Here is a 20,733-nt window from a genome sequence, read left to right on the forward strand (position 1 = left end):
GCTTTACAATCATACAATAGCTGAGAAGTCAATTTAATTCAACTCATTTTTAAGATAAGGAACATGAGAGCTTGAGAGTTTAAATGACTTTTATAAGGCAGTAACAAGGAATAGAGGAAGGGGTTTAAATGCAGTTCCTATGACTCCAGATTACCAGTGGTCATTCTAATGTTGTCACTGCTGTCTCCCATAATAAATGCTCCATGAAGTGAAGTGACTTGCCCTTTGCTTTTCTCTAGATGACAGAACTTTTTTTCATGCATAGGGATCTCTAAAAATTAAATTTGATAATTCTTGTATATATTTCTCACTCTTTTCCCTCTTTCTCTTGTGTATTTATGATTTACGTTATAATATTTTGTCTGGCTAATAGCTGACCTTAACAAATCATATATTCTAGGATAGTCTTATAAATTATATTATAAATTTTCCAAATCTGAAATGCTTATTCCATTAAGGAATACATTTATTTCAGAACAAGGAGGAGAAGTTTATCAAAGAAACTTTAAAATGAGATTTACTCAAGGTAAAACCTGATAGCTAATAAAAGGATGAGGAAGAACAGGGACTTGATACATGGAAAAGATTCTAAACTAGTCACATGACGATAACCCTAGGTAAATCATACCTTTGACCCTTTTCATTCTTTTATTACATCAATTACTATGGTAGTTTAAACAGCTTATATGAAGTATATCTCCTCTTTTTTCTAAGCTCTGACATATTGGTTTTGAACGGCAGATCAAATGTTCAAGTTCTCTTATCAAATAAAACACTTGGTTCATAGGACAGAACCATTAATGGATTTATTACAAATTACATGATTAGAATCAATACATCATCTAATCACACCTCTTTGATAAAAAAGGGTAATGCCCTCTTTCATAGACTTTTGACAAATTATTATATAATACTAAAAAAATTTAAAACAGTGAATATGATTAAAGTGTTTTAAAATCTTATATAATATGGAAAATGGCAGAAGCACAAAATAGAGAGTATTAGAGAAAAGTATAGAAAAATGTTTTGGATTTCAGGATAATTTAATGTATTAAGTCAGGACATACTATATAAATAAGGCATAGAAGTTAAATGACTGTTCAACTCAGATTTAAAGATGACTAAAACTAAATGACATCATTCTACTGCTCTCTAGCCCTATTCCCCACCCTGTATAATTGGTCAGACCAAAGTGCTCTTCCCTGTTCACCACTCCTGTGTGTGTTGTTCCATCCATTAGAATGTCAGCTCCTTAAAGACTATCTTTTTTGTATTTGTACCTCCAAGGCTGAGTACAGTATTTAAGCACAGAATAAATACTTAATAGTTTTTTTTATACATTCATTCACTTAAGGAATGGCTCTCTGAATGAGGAAGGGAAAAAAAGACATAATCAGAAATCAAGGCAATGTAAAAATAAAAAAAGATAATTTCAATAAAAATTCCTTACTATTTAAAAAGAAAATAAGTACACCCTCAAGTATAATGTACATCTCAGGACCTACTCACATGTGTACTAGAATCCTAGAATAAACTGTTCATCATAACAGACTGAACTTATCTCCTGCTGTGAATATTCTAAGTCATGTGTTCACCACACCAGCTTTACCTAATTCGTTAAGAATGCCAATTTGTCATTTAGTTAGTAAAAAAAAAAAGTTACAGTATCACATAACATTTCCTAACATGTCATGAAGACCTTGTTTTAAGAGAAATAATATCTCAAGAAAATTGTGAACTGGATTTGGACCTAGCACGGCTGACCTCTATATAATCTATTTCTGGATTAGCACTATGTTTAAGATATTGCTTTGTACCTCACTTTCCTCAGGTATAACATTATAGATAGCATAGTATAATATAAATGTGCTTTAGTAACAAAATGTTCTTAGTTCTTGCATAATTTTCTTATTTTAAAAATTTTATTTTAATAAAAATTCTTATTTTAAAAACAACTAGATTTAGCAAAGTCACTGACACAACAGGCAAAAACTGATTAGGAATGGAGACACAAAGCCACATTAAGTTCCTATAAATCTAGCTACTTCCCACCTTTTTATTCTTTACAGAAAAAGTTTATATCTTTTTGTATAGTTCAGAGGTATACTGCCAAATAGTTCGTAGGTATATTGTCAACTACCATATCCCTATTAGTCATCAAACCACAAAAACTTAAAATTCAGATGGGGAACCCTCAGTCCCTCAACATAATTAAATTAGGGCTGAGGCAAATATCCTGGAGGTGAGATTGTTCTGTTAACAGCTTGAGAGCCAGAGAATTACCATCCAGAACATATAATGGTAAGATCACTAGATCTTCAAATTTATGAAAACCAGAATTCTGATAACCATTTGTTTTCTGTAACGTTTTCTTAGTTTTTGTTGTTGCTGGATTTCTTCTTTTGTTCAATTTAGTATCCTACTAAAAATTCAATAAAAGAAAAATATTAGATTTCATTTGATGGCAAAATAGAGGTAGAGAAGGAATCCAGAATGATGATGCTGATTCCAAATTTAACCACGTACTATATAATAAGAAGTTTTAGTTACTCCAAAAACAAAGACACATACTGAACAGCCAAGCAAGTAAGAGAACCAGGGAAGAGCAATGTTATAAAAACCTAGAGAAGACAAAATGTACAGGAGAGAGAGACGGTGGCTAACAGTGTGAAAAACTTCAGAGAGGTCAAAAAGGATAATAATTGAGAAAATGTCATCAGACTTGACAATTAAGAAATCATTAGTAACATTTCAGAGCAGTTTCAGTTGAGTGATGAGGTTGGAGGCCAGATTCCAGAGAGTTTAGAATCAAGTGAGAGGAGAGGAAATGAAGGTAGTGAATATAGACAACTTTCTCAAGGAATTCAGCTGTGAAGAAAAGAAAAAATATAGGATGATAACTAGCAGGGATAATTTAATCATGGAAGAGGGAGACATGAGCTTCTGTGTGAGCAGCCAATGGTTAGGGACAGAGTAAAGACTCATGAGAGAGTGAGGATGATGGAGGGAACAATTGGTGAGATGGAATGAGATCCAGAACGCATAAAGAAAAGTTTGCCTTGGTGAAGAAAAGGACTACATCTTCATGTGAGACAGGTGAAGAGAGTGATAGTGGGGAAAGACATCTGAGTGATGAGAGATGAGGAAGAAGAGAAAAGAGGGAGCTTTTGTTGAATGGCTTCAATTTTTTTTCAGTCAAATATGAGAAGATACTCAGCTAAAAGAGTGGTGACATGAGAGGCTTGAGGAAGGATAAAAAGGTTTGGAATAGCTGCTGTAATGAGAAGAGTCAATCAATTAGATAATGAGGGTCCAAATGAAATTATGGACATAAATGCGCAGTGCAATCAGTATGATTTTGTGATTTTTTCCAGCTCTTTTAAGTGTCACATAGGTATGAGTAAAAGCTTCTGATGATGGGATTAAAGCTCAGTTGGGACATTTTGAAAAACACTTTGCAATTATGTAAATAATAGGACTAAAATATTCATAACCTTTGAGTTAGAGATTCCACTACTAGATATATATTTTAAAAAGTCATCGATGAGAAAAATCCCCACATATACCAATATGTTTTTAGCAGCACTTTCTGTAGTAGCAAAGAACTGAAAACAAAGAAGATGCTTCATCAACTGGGGAACAGCTAAACAAACTGTGGTATGTGGCTGTAAAGGAATATTATTGTGATGAAAGAAACAATTAATATGATAAATACAGAGAAGTTTAGAAATACTTGAATGATCTGTTGAAGACTGCATAAGCAGAGATAAGAAAACAACTTAAACGATGACATCAACAATGTAAAAGGAAAAAACCACACACACAAAAATAAAAGGGAATGCTACAACAGGAAAAAGAGCAAGCAAAACCCCAAGATAGGATAAATCCTTATCCTATTCTTTTACAGAAATGAGACATACAGATTATTCAGATACTTGCAGATTTTTTTGAGGAACTGTCTGTTTTCTTCATTTTTTTCCTTTTTCTTTAAAAAATATATTCATTATAGTGTATAGTTCTCTGGCAGGGAAAGGAAAAGGGACATTTGGAGAAATCCCAGTGATCCAAAAGAACAAAAAGATAACAAAAGTTTATTTTTAAAAATCCTCAGGGTTTGGTAAGGCAAGATTGTCAATAGGACAAGGGTGAAAGGAACTAAAGAGTAGAGGAGTTCTCATTTATGCAAATAACTCTAAAAAGCATAGACCTTTATAAAAGGGCTGTTTAATGTGATTTTAAGAAAAACACTTCTAAAATCAAAATGTGGAATTATTTTCAAGGGAAATAAAGGGGTAAAACAAGGGTATCCCTTCTTTCCCCACTATTATGGTGGGTGGTGTTAGTGTGGTGCTAGCAATAATACAAGTAAAGAAAATTCATGGCAGGGCAGAGCCAAGATAGCAGAGTAGAAAGATACACATAATTTAGCTCATCCCCCACAGCCCATAAAATACCTGTGAAGAAAGACTCTTAACGAATTCTGGAGCAGCAGAGGCCGCAGAGCAACTGAGTGGAGGAGATTTCTAGCCCAGGGTAACCTGCACTGGACTCAGAGCGGAGCACAGCCCAGCCTGGGCCATGCAGCACCAGGAGCAGCAAGGGGGAGCCTGAACCTCCAGCAGCAGAGGTTCGAAGATCCCTCAGCCCACAGGTGCCAAGGGCAGCTTCAAAGGTCAGTAGGAGGGCTTTTTCACCTCTGTGACAAGGGAGCGGGTCCTCCCCTACCTCTGACCCCAGGAGGCTGTGGAAGCAGCAGCAGCAGTGGTGGCTGGCAGTGGCTGGGACAGGCAGCAGCCAGAGTCCATTGTTCCATTGTTGGAGCATTCAGCATAAAGCCTGTGGGGGAATTAAGCAGCTGATGTGAATCTCAGCCAGAGAGTAAACTCCTCTCCCTTGATTGTGCCACCTTGGAGAAACTGAGAACTTCCAGGTCCCCAGGGTATACCCTACTCTTGACCAAGGACCCAAAAGTCAAGGAACTGGCTGGGAAAATGCCCAAAAAAGGGAAAAAAAATAAGACTATAGAAGGTTACTTTTTTGGTGAACAGGTATTCTCTCCTATCCTTTAGGATGAGGAAGAACAATGTTTACCATTTGGGGAAGACATAAAACTCAAAGCTTCTGCATCCAAAACCTCCAAAATAAATATGCAATGGTTGCACACCATGGAAGAGCTCAAAAAGGATTTTGAAAAATCAAGTTAAAAGAGGCAGAAGAAAAATTGGAAAGAGAAATGAGGGCGATTTAAGAAAATCATGAAAGGTGAGTCAACATCTTGCTAAAGGAGACACAAAAAATGCTGAAGAAAATAACATCTTTAAAAATAGGCTAACTCAATTGGAAAAAGAGATTGAAAAAGAAGTTGAAAAAACCAATGTGGAGAAGAAGACTTTAAAAAGCAGAATTAGCCAAATAGAAAAGGAGATTCAAAAGCTCACTGAAGAAAATAGTTCTTTAAAAATGAGAATGGAACAGATGGAAGCTAATGACTTTATGAGAAACCAAGAGATTATAAAACAAAACCAAAAGAATGAGAAAATGGAAGATAATGTTCAATATCTCATTGGAAAAACAACTGACCTGGAAAATTGATCCAGGAGAGATAATTTTAAAATTATGGGACTACCTGAAAGCCATGATCAAAAAAAGAGCCTAGACATCATCTTTCATGATATTATCAAGGAAAACTGCCCTGATGTTCTAGAACGAGAGGGCAAAGTAATATTGAAAGAATCCACAGATCACCCCCTGAAAGAGATCCAAAAAGAGAAACTCTTAGGAATATTGTGGCCAAATTCCAGAGTTCCCAGGTCAAGGAGAAAATATTGCAAGCAGCTAGAGAGAAACAATTTGAGTACTGTGGAAATACAATCAGGATAACACAAGATCTAGCAGCTTCTACATTAAGGGATCAAAGGGCTTGAAATATGATATTCCAGAAGTCAAAGGAACTAGAATTAAAACCAAGAATCACTTACCCAGAAAAACTGAGTATAATAATTCAGGAGAAAAAAGTGGTCTTTCAATGAAATAGAGGACTTTCAAGTATTCTTGATGAAAAGACCAGAGCTGAAAAGAAAATCTGACTTTCAAACACAAGAATCAAGAGAAGTATGAAAAGGTAAACAGGAAAGAGGGATCACAAGGGACTTAATAAAGTTGAACTGTTTACATTCCTACATGGAAAGATAATATTTGTAACTCTTGAAACTTTTTTCAGTATCTGGGTAGTTGGAGGGATTACACACACACACACACACACACACACACACACACACACACACACGGAAAGACAGAGAGAGACAGAGAGCACAGGGTGAGTTGAACAGGAAGGGATCATATTTAAAAAAATATAATTAAGGGGTGAGAGAGGAATATATTGGGAGAAAAAAGGGAGAAACGGAATGGGGCAAATCATCTCTCATAGAAGAGGCAAGAAAAAGCTTTTCAAATGGAGGGGAAAAGGGGGGAGGTGAGAGGGAAAAAGTAAAGCTTACTCTCATCACATTTGGCTCAAGGAAAAAATAACATGCATACTCAATTTGGTATGAAAACCTATCTTACAGTACAGGAAAGTAGGGGAGAAGGGGATAAGCAGGGGGTGGGGGGGGATGATGGAAGGGAGAGCAAATGAAAGGAGGGAGCAACTAGAAGTAAACACTCTTGGGGAGGGACAACATCAAAAGAGAGAATAGAAGAAATGGGGGGCAGGATAGGATGGAGGGAAATGTAGTTAGTCTTACATAACATGACTTTTGTGGAAGTCATTTGCAAAACTATATATACATAGCCTATATCGAATTGCTTGCCTTCTCACTGGGGATGGGTGGGGAGGGAGGAAGGAAGAGAAGTTGGAACTCAAAGTTTTAGGAACAAACGTTGAGAATTGTTTTTGTGTACAACTGGGAAATAAGAAATACAGGTAATGGGGTATAGAAATTTATCTTGCCTACATGACAAGACAGAAGATGGGGATAAGGGAAGGGAGGGGTGTTAGTAGGGAGGAGTGTTAGTAGGGAGGGCACATTGGTGGAAGGGGCAACCAGAATGCAAAGCATTTGGGGTAGGCAGAGGGAAAAGATGAGGAGAAAATTTGGAACTCAAAATTTTGTGGAAATGAATGTTGAAAACTTAAAATAAATGAATGAATGAATGAATGAATGAATGAATAAATAGAAAATTCATGACTTAAAGAATAACAAAGATAAAACAAAATTATCCCTTATTAGCAGAAGATATGAAGACTTACTTAGAAAGTACTCCCCAAAAATCAACAAAAAAAGAAGAAAACCTAATTATGAAACTGTTAATAACCAAAATATACCACAAAGAAAAGATAATGAGAAGGGATCTCTGCAGAACTGGGAGATTGGGGACTGGAGAGCATCTGAGTGTAGAACAGTGTATACAAAATCAAAATTTTTTTAGAAGTGTATTAATTTGATAAACTTTCCATTCAAAAAGAAAGGAAAAACATTATGTAGTTTAAAGGATGGCTCACTAAGAGGAAGACAGGGAACTGTAACTAGGAAATACAGGTGATATAAATATAAAATATATAAATAAAATGTAATATTATTTTTAAAAGTAATTGATAAGATAATTGCTTTCAGTAAAGTAGCAGGATACAAAATAAAATCACCAAAAATCTAGAATTTTCATACAGCAATTAAAATAAGAAGAAAAAGGAAGCAAGGATAAAATGAAAAATTCCATTTAAAATGTATAAAATAACAAAATCAAAGATATCCTCAACTTATATAAGTTAGACAACAAAACACTCTTTGGATACATGAAGACTTAAATAGATAAACAGATATTGAGTGCTTATGGGTAAGCCATATCAATATAATGTAAATGATAACAGAAAAATTACTTTATAAATTTAGTGTTATACCCATCAAACTACCAATGATTTTCTTTGGAGAACTAAAAAAATAATAATAAAATGCATTAAAATGAACAAAGGGTCTGGGGTTTTTTTTCCTCTCCACACTCCTTCATTTGGTGACATCATCACTTACCATAGGTTTAGTTATCATCTCTAGAAAGATGACGCCCAGTTGTATATACCTCCCATTAGTAACTTTCCTATAACCTTCATTTCCTCCTTCTCAATGTCTTTTGGACATTTCCAACTAGATGTACCAAAGGCATGTCAAACAAATGTTCAAAATAGAAATCATTAACTCTCCCCGCAAATCCAGTCTTCTTCTGAACTTCTCTACTGCAGACCAGGGCACTACAATTCTTGCAGTCATCCAAGTTCACAACCTCAGTATCATCTTTGAATCTTTACTCTCACCTTATAAATCCAATCAGTTGCCAGATCATGTCATTCTTATCTCCATAATATCTCTTCCATTCTCCTCTCCACTCATGAGGTTACCATACTAGTTCAGTGTGTCATCACCTCTGGCCTGGACTCTAACAATACCTTTCTATTGGTCTCAATGACTCAAGCCTCCCCTAACTCTAATCCATCATCCACACATTGGCTTTTGTAAAGTATAGATCTAACCATCTCAGAAAAAGAAATTGAACAAGCCATCAATAAACTCCCTAGGAAAAAATCTCCTGGGCCAGATGGATTTACAAGTGAATCCTATTAAACATTTAAAGAACAGTTAATTCCAATACTATATAGACTATTGAGGAAAAATTGGCAAAGGAGCTTTGCCAAATTCTTTTTATGATACAAATATGGTTCTGATACCTAAACCAGGAAGAGCCAAAACAGAGAAAGAAGATTATAGACCAATTTCTCTAATGAATGTAGATGCAAAAATTTTAAATAAGGTATTAGCAAAAAGAATACAGTAACTTATCATAAGAATAATATATTATGATGAGGTAGGATTTATACCAGGAATGCAGGGCTGGTTCAGTATTAGGAGAATCATCAGCATTATTGATCATGTCAACAATGAAACTAACAGAAATCATATGATTATCTCAATAAATGCAGAAAAAGCTTTTGACAAAATACAACACCCATTCCTATTGAAAACACTGGAGAATATAAGAATAAATGGAACCTTCCTTAAAATAATAAGTACTATCTACCTAAAACCATCAGCAAGCATTATATGCAAAGGGGATAAGCTTGATACATTTCCAATAAGATCAGGGATGAAACAACACAAGGATGTCCATTATCACCACTGTTATTCAATATGGTACTAGAAATGTTATCTTTAGCAATAACAGAAAAAGAAATTGAAATTAGAATAGGCAAAGAAGAAACTAAGTTATCACTCTTTGCAGATGATATGATGGTGTACTTAGAGAATTCGAGAGAATCAAGTAAAAAACTACTTGAAATAATAAACAACTTTGAGAAAATTGCAGGTTACAAAATAAACCAACATAAATCATCTGCATTTCCATGTATTGCTAACAAAGCCCAAAAGCAAGAGATAGAAAGAGAAATCCGATTTAAAGCTACAGTAGACTCTATAAAATACCTGGGAGTCTACCTGCCAAAACAAACCCAGGGACTATATGAACACAATTACAAAACACTTTTCGCACAAAGTCACATCTAAGTAATTGGAAAAACATCAGTTGCTTTTGGGTAGGACAAGCTAACATAATAAAAATGACAATTCCATCTCAATTAATTTACTTAGTGCCATACCAATCAAACTACCAGATAATTACTTTGTAGAGCTAGAAAAAATAATATCAAAGTTCTTCTGGAAGAACAAAAGGTCCAGTATATCAAGGGAATGAATGAAAAGAAATGCTAGGGAAGGTGGCCTAGCCCCAGATCTCAAATTGTATTATAAAGCAGCAATCATCAAAACCACTTGGTACTGGCTAAGAAACAGAGGGGTAGATCAGTGGTATCTATGGCTGAAAGATTCCTCACCTGGTCTCCAAGATGGTGAAAACTGGTTCTCTATTGAGACAACACAAAATTTGCCTACAGTTTAATGGGCAGTTTCATGAGAATCTCTATGGCTCTCAATGAATATAGCAGTCTACTGTTTGATAAACGCAAGGACCTCAGCTTCTGGGATAAGAACTCACTATTTGACAAAATCTGCTGGGAACACTGCTTAAGACTGTGGCAAAAACTGGGCATAAAGCAATGCCTGACACCATATACAAGAATAAAGTCCAAATGGATACATAACCTAGGTATAAAGGCTGATACTTTAAATAAATGAGGGGAGCAAGGAATAGTGTATTTGTCAGATTTATGGAGAATGGAGAAATTCATGACCAAACAAGAGATAGAGAACATTATGAAATGCAAAATGGATAATTTTGATTACATTAAATTGAAAAGTTTTTGCACAAACAAAGCCAATGCAACCAAGATTAAGAGGGAAGCACAAAACTGGGAAAGAATTTTTGCAATCAGTGTCAGTGATAAGGGCCTCATTTCTAAAATGTATAGAGAATTGAGTCAAGTTTACAAGAATACAAGTTACTCCCCAGTTGATAAATGGTCAAAGGATATGAACAGACAGTTTTCAGAGGAAGAAATTAAAGCTATCTACAGTCATATGAAAAAAGCTCTAAATCACTACTGATTAGAGAGATGCAAATCAAAACAACTCTGAGGTACCACATCACACTTATCAGATTGGCTAACGTGACAAAACAGTAGGATGATAAATGTTGGAGAAGGTGTGGCAGAGTTGGAACACTAATTCATTGTTGGTGGAGCTGTGAGCTGATCTGGAGAGCAAATTGGAACTATGCCCAAAAGGCTACAAAAATGTGCATGCCCTTTGACCCAGTAATATGGTTTCTAGGACTGTACCCCAAAAAGATCATAAAAATGGGAAAGGGTCCCACATATACAAAAATATTTATAGTAGCTCTCTTTGTGGTGGCCAAGAACTGGAAATCAAGGGGATACCAGTCATTTGGGAAATGGCTAAACAAGCTGTGGTATATGAATGTAATGGAATACTATTGAGCTATAAGAAATGATGAACAGGAGGACTCCAGAGAGGCCTGGAAAGACTTATATGAGCTGATGTTGAGTGAAAGGAGTAGGACCAGGAGAACTTTGTGCGCAGTAATAGCCAGCGTGTGAGGACTGTTTCTGATAGACTTAGCCCTTCACAGAAATGCAAAGACCTAAAACATTTCCAGAGGACTTGAGGCAAAATGCCATCCACATCCAGAGCAAGAACTATGGAATTCGAACACAGAATGAAGCAAACTGTTTTCTCCTGTGTTATGTTTTGTATTGGTTTCCTCGTGGTTTCTCCCATTTCTTTTAATTCTTTTATGCAACATGACTAACGTGAAAATGTGTTTAATAAGTATGTTTGTAGAGAACCCATATAAGATTGCATGCTGTCTCAGGAAGGGAGGGGGTGGTGAGTGGGAGAAAATTTAAGACTTATGGAAGTGATTGTTGAAAACTGAAAACAATTAAATTGATTTTTTAAAGGATTTTAAAAAAATAAAGTATCCCTTTAGAGAGGACTTGGAATTTCCAGCTAGCTCTTTCATTTCCCACCAACTGATCTACTTAATTTCAACTCTACAGCGATCATGCCCCCATGCTGGGTAGCCTATAGTGGCTCTATCCAACCCCACCCTCCCTCAATGCCTCCACTTTTCAGTTTCCTTTTGTGTGTTATCTTCATATAATAGATTTTAAAATTCCTTTAGGGCAGGGATTGTCTTTTCTTAAATTTATTTTTGTATTCCCCAACGAGTAGTACAGTGCCTGGCACATAGTAAGCTTTTAATAAATGTGTATTGACCATTCACTGACTTTTATTCATCTGAGTATTTTATGATTTCATAAATATTCATTTTTTCATTTAAGTTGTTACTATTATTGACACAGTTAGGCAAAATAGTTTCTAACAATGTCTTTTATTTCTTCTTTGTGAATTATCTGTTTCAATTTGACTTCTCATGCAAACATTTAAAAAATCAAATTAGGTTTTTGCCCCAAAAAAACCCAATGCAACCAATATTAGAAGGAAAGTAGAAAGCTAGGAAACAATTTTTATAGTCAGTATTTCTGATAAAGGTCTCATGGCTAAAATATAGAGAGAACTAAATCAAATTTATAAGAATACAAGTCATTCCCCAACTGATAAATGGTCAAAGATCGAACAGGCAGCTTTCAGATAAAATTAAAGCTATTTAGAGTCATATGAAAAAATGCTCTAAATACTATTGACTAGAAAAATGCAAATTAAAACAACTCTGAAGTACCTATCACATCACACCAATCAGACTGACTAATATGATAGAAAAGGAAAATGATATATATTGGAGAAGATGATGTTGGAAAATTGGAATGCTAAGGCAGTTTTGGTGGAGTTGTGAACTGATCCAACCATTCTGGAAAGGAATTTGGCACTATGCCCAAAAGGTTATAAAACTGTGCATATCCTTTGATTCAACAATACTACTACTAGGTCCAAAGAGCTCATAAAAAAAGGAAAAGAACCCACATGTACAAAAATATTGATAGCAGCTCTTTTTGGTGGTGGCAAAGAATTGGAAATTGAGGGGATACGGATCAACTGGGTAATGGCTGTACAAGTTGTGGTATATGGATGTAACAGAATACTATTATCCTTTAAGAAATTCTGAGCAGACAGATTTCAGACAATCCTGGAAAGACTTAACATGAACTGATGATGAGCGAAGTGAGCAGAACCAAGAGAACATTACAAACAGTAACAACAACACTGTGCAATGAACAACTATGAGTGACTTAGTTCTTCTCAGCAGTTTAACGATCCAAGATAATTCCAAAGGATTCGTAACGGAAAATGCTGACCACATGTAGAGAAAGAACTACGGAGCCTGAATGCAGATCAAAGCATGCTATTTTCACTTTTTTTGTTTTTTTCTTTCTCATGGTTTTTCCCTCTTGTTCTGAGTCTTTTTTCACAACATAGCTAATGTGAAATATGTTTAAATATAACTATACAAGTATGACCTATATCAAATTGCTTCTTGTCTTGGGGAAGGGGGAAGAAAGAGGAGGAAAAGGAGGGAAGGAAAAAAATTTGGAGCTCAAAATAAGAAAAATGTTGAAAATTATCTTTACATGTAATTGTAAAAAAATAAAATACTACTGGGGAAAAATATCAAATTAGGTAATGATATATCTATTTTAGAAAACAATTCCTAGTCTTATTGGTTGAATATTATTTTTTTAACTTTCAATTTTATTAATTTCTTATTTGACTTTCAGAATTTCAAGTTTGATGTTTAATTTTTTTCCCATTCATTGGTTTTCTAGGGTTTTTAACTTGCACATGCAATTCGTGACCTGTTCTTTTTTCTTTGTTTTTGGCTGATGAATATATTTAGAGATATGAAATTTTCCCCAAGGTATGTTGTAGCTGTATCCTATTGTTTCTATGATCTGTTCTTTGACACAAGTGTTACTCTTTGGATTCTACCCCACTATCATTATGATCCACTCTGGCCCCACTCCCCAAAAAGGTAATCCCTGGGGAAATTCATCATCAGACATACTGCCCCAGTTTTGGTATTCATATATCATCAGAACCCTCAGTAGTCTATGCCACTGTGACTGGACGGCTAGAGGCAGAGCAAAAATCCCCTTCCAAAGGCTCCATATGGAGGGCTCAGAAACCCAGTGAGCTCTTCATTTCTCATTAGCTGCACTTCTTAGATTCAATTTCACCATTCTCATGTACCAGGTACCTTCTCTCCCCAGCAGCCTTTAAGCTTTTTTATGTACTGTTTCTCCTGTTAGATTGTAAGCTCCTTGAGGACTGAGTCTTTCCTTTTCTTATTTGTATCCTTACCACTTAGAATAGTGTCTGGCACATAGTACATTATTAATAAAATTCATTATATTATTCTACTGTGATTAAGATTCTGTGATTCTATAAACTGGAACTAAAATCATAATACACTGATCTACATGGAATTCATGGTTTCTTACAGTGAAGGTTACAAGACCCATTAAGGCAGTTTTTGTTTCTAATACTTATGAAACTAAAAATATGTAGCCATTTAATGGGACTTGAATGTTTTCATAAGATCAGCATTATAAGTAAAAATTTAATTGAGTGACATAAGCATAAATACTTAAAATATGTACAATTCTTTATACAGAGACAACAAAAAAATGGTTACTAACAATGCAATATAAAAGGAAAAGTCAACACTAACTTGTGATAGCAAGATCTCTTTTCTTAACAACAATTCAAAGTACACAGACACATCTGTACAATCAGAATAAAACTTAAAGAGAGTCTATCAGATAAAAGACAGGGGCTGATACATCAAAGCATAAAATGGACTCAATTCACTGCTTACAAAATTGAGAAACTGTCTTAGAAAGGAATGGATCATTTAATACCATTTCCTACAGTGTTTTGTTAGCAATGTTTATGTCACATACAATGACAATGTCACCATTTTCTTTAAAAAAAAAATCAATAGCTGTCATGACGACTAAAAATTACCAGAAGCATCGGTGAAGTATTTGGGGAAAAGTCACTGAAAACCATGTTGAAAAGAAAAAGAGTTTCAATGGACCATGACAAAATCTAAACATTTTTACATGTTTATGAAATAAATATTTTTATTAACTTGGATTTTAAAGACATATCTTATATTACTTCAGTTATTAGATAAACTTGTGAGGCTTAATTTATGGAGTATTTTCAGGTGCTCATCCAAAAAATAACAATAAATAAGGTTACTGTTTTATAGATGCATAATGAAATCAGTTTAATAAAGAGTTTACACTGCTCAGAGGACAAAGAATTTCAGAAAAATATTATCACAATCTGATTGCTCATTTCTTACTCAACATGGTACTGAACAGGATGTTGCTATGTTCCTGCCCTAATTGCCATATATATTGTTCCTGTGACAGCTGGAGTCAACAAAATTAACTCTGGTTTCTAGAAAAATCAAAAGGTCAGCCTTTTGCATTTTTAAACTCATCCATAAATTCTTCATGTTTTACCTCAGTTTGTAGTAAATGTATAGAAGTTAAAAATGAAGAACATGTAACCAAGTTGATTCTAAGTAGTATATTTAACAAGAGCTGACAGAACAATTATGTAAAGCTTGGGTTTTGGAGGGAGGTTGTTTCTTTGCTTATATTTTGGAATTTTAGAGGAATCTATTAGAAATAATTATAGTCTAACAGGTTAAACAAAATAATACAGAATAAAAGATCAAACAGAATCAAATATAAATTTACTATTTCAGTTAATTTAGGCTTACCTAATTCAGAAATATTTTAAAATTTTTGTCACTAGAGATTTTCTAAACAAGAGGAAAATATAAAGTAGGCTAAAACAAATATTAAACATACCTGACTTAGGGTAGCTTCAACTGCTGTTATATACTGGTTCAGATCTCGATCCATTTCAACATATTCAGACATCAAATTTTCCATATCGTAATCATTGCCTGTATCAGCTGCAAGATAAAATATAGTAGTAATCTTTTTCTTCTCTCCAAAAATGTACAACCAGATGTATACCAATATATTCTGATTTCTAATGTTTACTTATCAAAATATTTTTACCATTTAATCTTTTATTTTTTCCAACTGCATGTAAAAGAATTTTTAACCTTTTTTTTGTTTTTGAGTTCCAAAGTCTCCCATCCTCCCTGCCCTCTCCCCTCACTCAGAAGGCAAGCAATATGATGTAGGTTATGTATGCACAGTCATGTAAAACCTTTCCCTATTAGTCATGTTGTGAAAGAAAACACATTACCCCCTCCCCACCAATACATCAAGAAAAAAAAAGGATGCTTCAATACGCATTCATACTCCATCAGTTCTTTGTCTGGAGACAAACAGCATTTTTCATCACAAGTTCTTCAGAATTGCTTAGAAGAAGACTCATACGTCATTCACAACTGATCATCATACAATATTGCTGTTACTATGTACAATATTCTCCTGGCTCTGCTCACTTCACTTTGTGTTAGTTCACGTAAGCCTTTCTAAGTTTTTCTGAAAGCATCCTGCTGGTCATTTCTTATAGAACAATAGCATTTTATCACAACCATATATATCACCACTTGTTCAGCCATCCCCCAACTGATACGCCTACCCTCAATCATTGCCACCAGAAAAAGAGCTGCTATAAATATTTTTGTACAAAGAGGTTCTTTCTTTTTTAAGAAATACCTTTGGAATACAAACAGCTCTCCTGAATGGTTGGATTAGTTCACAACTCTACCAACAATGCACTGATGTCCCAATTTTCCCATATCTCCTTCAACACTGATCAGTTTCCTGTTCTGTCATTTAGCCAATCTAAAAGATGTGAGGTGGTACCTCAGAGCTGTTTTAATTTGCACTTCTCTAATCAATAGTGATTTAGAGCATTTTTTCAAATAACTATAGATAGCTTTAATATCTTCATCTGAAAACTGTTCATATCCTTTGATCATTTATCAATTGAGGAATGACTTGCATTCTTATAAATTTGACTCAGTTATCTACATATTTGGAAAGAAGGTCTTTATCAGAAAAATTTATTGTAAAAAAATTTTCTCCCCAGTTTTCTGCTTCCCTTCTAATCTTGGCTACATTGGTTTTACTTGCATAAATCTGCATAAATAATTAAAATTATTTTTAATTTAATGCAATTAAAATTTTCCATTTTACATCCCAAAATGCTCTCTATCTCATTTGGTCATAAATTCTTCCCTTATCCATAGATCTGACAGGTAAACTATTCCATGCTCTCCTACTCTGCTTATGGTATCACCCTTTATGTCTAAACCATGTACTCATTTTGACTATATCTTGGTATATGGTGTGAAATGTTGGTCTATACCTAGTTTCTGCCAAACAGAGTTCCAGTTTTCCCAGAAGTTTTTGTCAAATAATGAGTTCTTTTCCCAAAGGCTTGGATCTTTAGATTTATCAGTTAGATTACTATGGTCATTTACTCCTGTGTATTGTATACCTTCTCTATTTCACTGATCCACTACTCTTATTTCCTAGCCAGTGCCAGATTGATTTGATGATTACTGCTTTGTAGTACAGTTTAAGAACTGGCACAGCTAAGTCATCTTCCACTACATTTTTTTTTCACTAATTCTGTTGATATTCATGACCTTTTGCTCTTCCAGATGAATTCTGTTATTATTTTTTCCAGCACTATAATGTTTTGGTAATTTGATATGGCACTGAATAAGTCAATTAATTTAGGCAGAATTGGCATATTTATTTAACACTGGCTTAGTCAACCCATGAGCAATTAATATTTTGCCAGTTGTTTAGATCTGACTTTATTGGTGTGAAAAGTGTTTTGCTATTGTGTTATTGTGTGTAATTTCATCTTCACTGGTAGTGCATTCTGCCTTTTAATTTTTGATATTGGTAATTTGGTTTTCCTTTTTTATTTTAATCAAAGTGATCAATGGTTACCTATTTTATTGTGGTTTTCCCCCATAAAACCAGTTCCTAGTTTTATTTATTAGTTCAATGGTTTTCTATCCATTTTATTCATCTCTCCACTTCCAGGATTTACAATTTGATATTTAATTGGGAATTTTCAATTTGTTCTTTTTCTTTTTTTTAGCTACATGGCCAACTTATTGATTTGCTCATGTTTTATCCTACTGATGCAAGCATTCAGAGATATAAACTTTCATCTAAGAACTGCTTTACCTGCATCCCATAACTTTGGAATGTCATCTTATTGCTGTCATTCTCTTTATTGAAATTATTGCTTCTATGATTTCTTCTTTGATCCACTCATTCAATAGTTAGATTATTTAGCTTCCAATTAATTTTTAACCTATGTTTCCACAGACCTTTATCAAATGTAATATCACTGCATCATGATCTGAAAAGGATGCATTTAATATTTCTCCTTTTCTTCATCTAGTTGTAAGGTTTTATACCCTAATACAATCGTCTTTTTTTTTTTGTAAGGGCTACATACTGCTGAGAAAAATATATATTCCTTTCTATCCCCATTCAATTTTCTCCAGAAGTCTATCATAACTAAGTTTTCTAAAATTCTAAAATTAATCTCCTCGACTTGTTTATTTTTTGGTTAGATTTATCTAGTTCTGAGAGGATAAAGTTGAGGTACCTCACTACTATAGTTTTGGTGTCTATTTCCTCCTACAACTCATTTAACTTTAAGAATGTGGATGCTATACAATTAGGTAGATATATGTTTAGTATTAATATCATTTCACTGTCTATGGCAACTTTTAGAAAAATATAGTTTTCCTGCTTACCTCTTTTAATTAGATCTATTTTTGCTTTTGCTTTGTCTGAGATCATGATTGTTATCCCTGCTTTTTCAGCTCTTTTAATTCAGCTGAAGCATAACAGATTCTGTTCCAAACCCTTACCTTTACTCCAGGTATGTCTCTCTGTTTCAAGTGTGTTTCTTATAGATAGCATATTGTAGGGTTCTGGTTTTTAATCCACTCTGCTATCCATTTCTGTCTTATGGGTGAGTTCATCCCATTCACATTCAGTTATAATTATTGTGTATTTCTCTCAATCCTACTTTCCTCCTGTTTATCCTTCTATCTCTCTCTCCTTTCACTCTGCCTCTCCTCAGAAATGTTTTGCTTCTGACCATAACCTCCCCCAATTTACTCTTCCTTCTATCAGTCTCCCCTTATCTTCCTCCCCTTACTTCCCTGCAGGTTAATATAGATTTTTCCTTTTTTTTTTTTTTTTGCAAACTTTATTATTTAGTAATATTTTATTTTTCCCAATTACAAGGACAGATAATTTTTAACATTTTTTAAAATGCTGAATTCCAAGTTCTCTCCCTCCCTCAGTCCTCCCTGAGATGGTAAGTAGTTTGATATAGGCTATACATGTGCGATCACTTAAAACATGTTTCCATATTAGTCATGTTGTGAAAAAAGACACAGGCCAAAAAGAAAAACCCAAGAAAAAATGAAGTCAAAAATAGTATGCTTTGATCTGCATTAAGACTCCATCAGTTCTTTCTTTGAATGTGTATAGTATTTTCATCATGAGTCTTTTGGAAATGTCTTGGGTCACTAGATTGCTGAGAATAACTAAGTCATTCACTGCTGATCATCATAAATATTGCTGTTACTCTGTACAATGTTCCCCTGGTTCTACTCACTTCACTTTGCATCCGTTCGTGTAAGTTTTTCCAGGTTTTTCTTAAATCATCCTGCTCATCATTTCTTATAACCTAACAGTATTCCATTTTAATCATATACCACTTCTTCAGCCATTAAATTAATTTAAATTAGTGGGTGTCCCCTCAATTCCTAATTCTTTGCCATCACAAAAAAAGCTACTATATTTTTGTACAAATAGGTCCTTTTCCCTTTTCTTTGATCTTTTTTGGGATACAGACCTACTAGTGCTATTGCTGAATCAAAGGGTTTTATAATTATAGAGTCCTTTGAGTACAGTTTCAAATTGTTCTCCAGAATGGTTAGATCAGTTCACAACTCCAACAACAATGCATTAGTGTCCCAATTTTCCAGAAGATATCCAACTGAGTATGCATGTGATTTTCTCTTTTAGTTAATTCCAACAAGTGTCCATCTCCACATTGTCTCCTCCAAATATATGTTACGATAAACAATAATAACATAGAGAACTTTTTTTTATTATGTGCACTCATACATCTCCATTATATGACTCATACTCTTCCCAATGCCTGAAATAACCTTGTTTAACTCCTCTTTACCTGTTGAATTCAAAACTAATTCAAAACTAATTCAAATGGCGGCTCCTAAGGCAGAAACAGGAGGCAGCATGTGTCAGGTCCTGATGGAGATAGCCAAGAACCCTGAAAGCAAGAGCATTGGGAATAAGCAATATCCCTCAAGACACTAAATTGCCTCCAGCCCAAGCCCCACAACCATCACTGAGGAAAGCAATCAGAGTGAAAGGTCTGTGTTTATTATCACCACCAGCAACAACTGCTGGCCAACTGCCACCAACTGGTAAATGAGTAGAAAAACACTGGGAGTGAAGGCATACCCCACACCACCTGTCCTGCTTCCAGTCCAGCACCCACACCCATCCTGTGGAGACAATAGCAGCTCTTCCCACCAAATGCTAATAAATTGCTATTCATAGGACAGGTGGGCCAGCCTGACTCAGTAGGACACCCTGAGGAAGCACAGAAGGCAACATGTGCCATGCAAGTATAACCACTATAACCGCCATCTCCCCTCAGACTTTGATGTAGATAGCCTAGGATCCTGGTCCCAAGGATCTTGGGACCAGCAGTGTTCCAGCTCAGTGCCCCAAGCCATAATCTGGGAAGCAACTTTTGTGGAGACGAAGCCTGCTAAATATTCCTAAGAGTGCTTCCGTCACACATCTACTGAAGACTATGAAAAGAAATTTTGTTACCAAAGTCCATAGCCCTGTCAAATAGTTAATAACAGAAAAATGATATGGTTTTATCAGTGAAAATGAGAGTAAAGATAAGGCATTATTATTTGCTTTGCTGCTGCACTCTAAGGACAATGGAACCTTTCCACCTGACTTGCAACTGAAACCTTCCATCCCTGTTATCTCCCCCATTAGAATGTGAGCTCCTTGAGAGACTAACTTTTCTCTTTGTATTTCAGCTCTTAGCAGCGTTTTGCATATAAGAAATGCTTCATAAATTTTTCATTCATTCCTGTAAGAAACCAAAGTGGAGAGCAATGAAAGCAGCACTGAACTTGAATTCAGAAAGCCGGGATTCAGATCTTGCCTATGTTACTTATTACCAGTGTGACCTTGAAAAAATCATGTAGCTT

General features: G+C 34.8%; 1 protein-coding gene across 1 annotated transcript in view; it reads right to left on the bottom strand.

The window, feature by feature from the left end:
• NSMCE2 (NSE2 (MMS21) homolog, SMC5-SMC6 complex SUMO ligase) overlaps positions 1-20,733 on the bottom strand; it is a 287,807-nt gene that overhangs the window by 206,589 nt on the left and 60,485 nt on the right. The window contains exon 3 of the mRNA XM_072603092.1: positions 15,308-15,414. Coding sequence (XP_072459193.1) covers positions 15,308-15,414 — 107 coding nt within the window. The remainder of the gene's footprint in view (positions 1-15,307; positions 15,415-20,733) is intronic.

Source organism: Notamacropus eugenii, chromosome 4 (genome assembly GCF_028372415.1).
Source record: "Notamacropus eugenii isolate mMacEug1 chromosome 4, mMacEug1.pri_v2, whole genome shotgun sequence".
In the NCBI taxonomy this organism is placed as follows: domain Eukaryota; kingdom Metazoa; phylum Chordata; class Mammalia; order Diprotodontia; family Macropodidae; genus Notamacropus; species Notamacropus eugenii.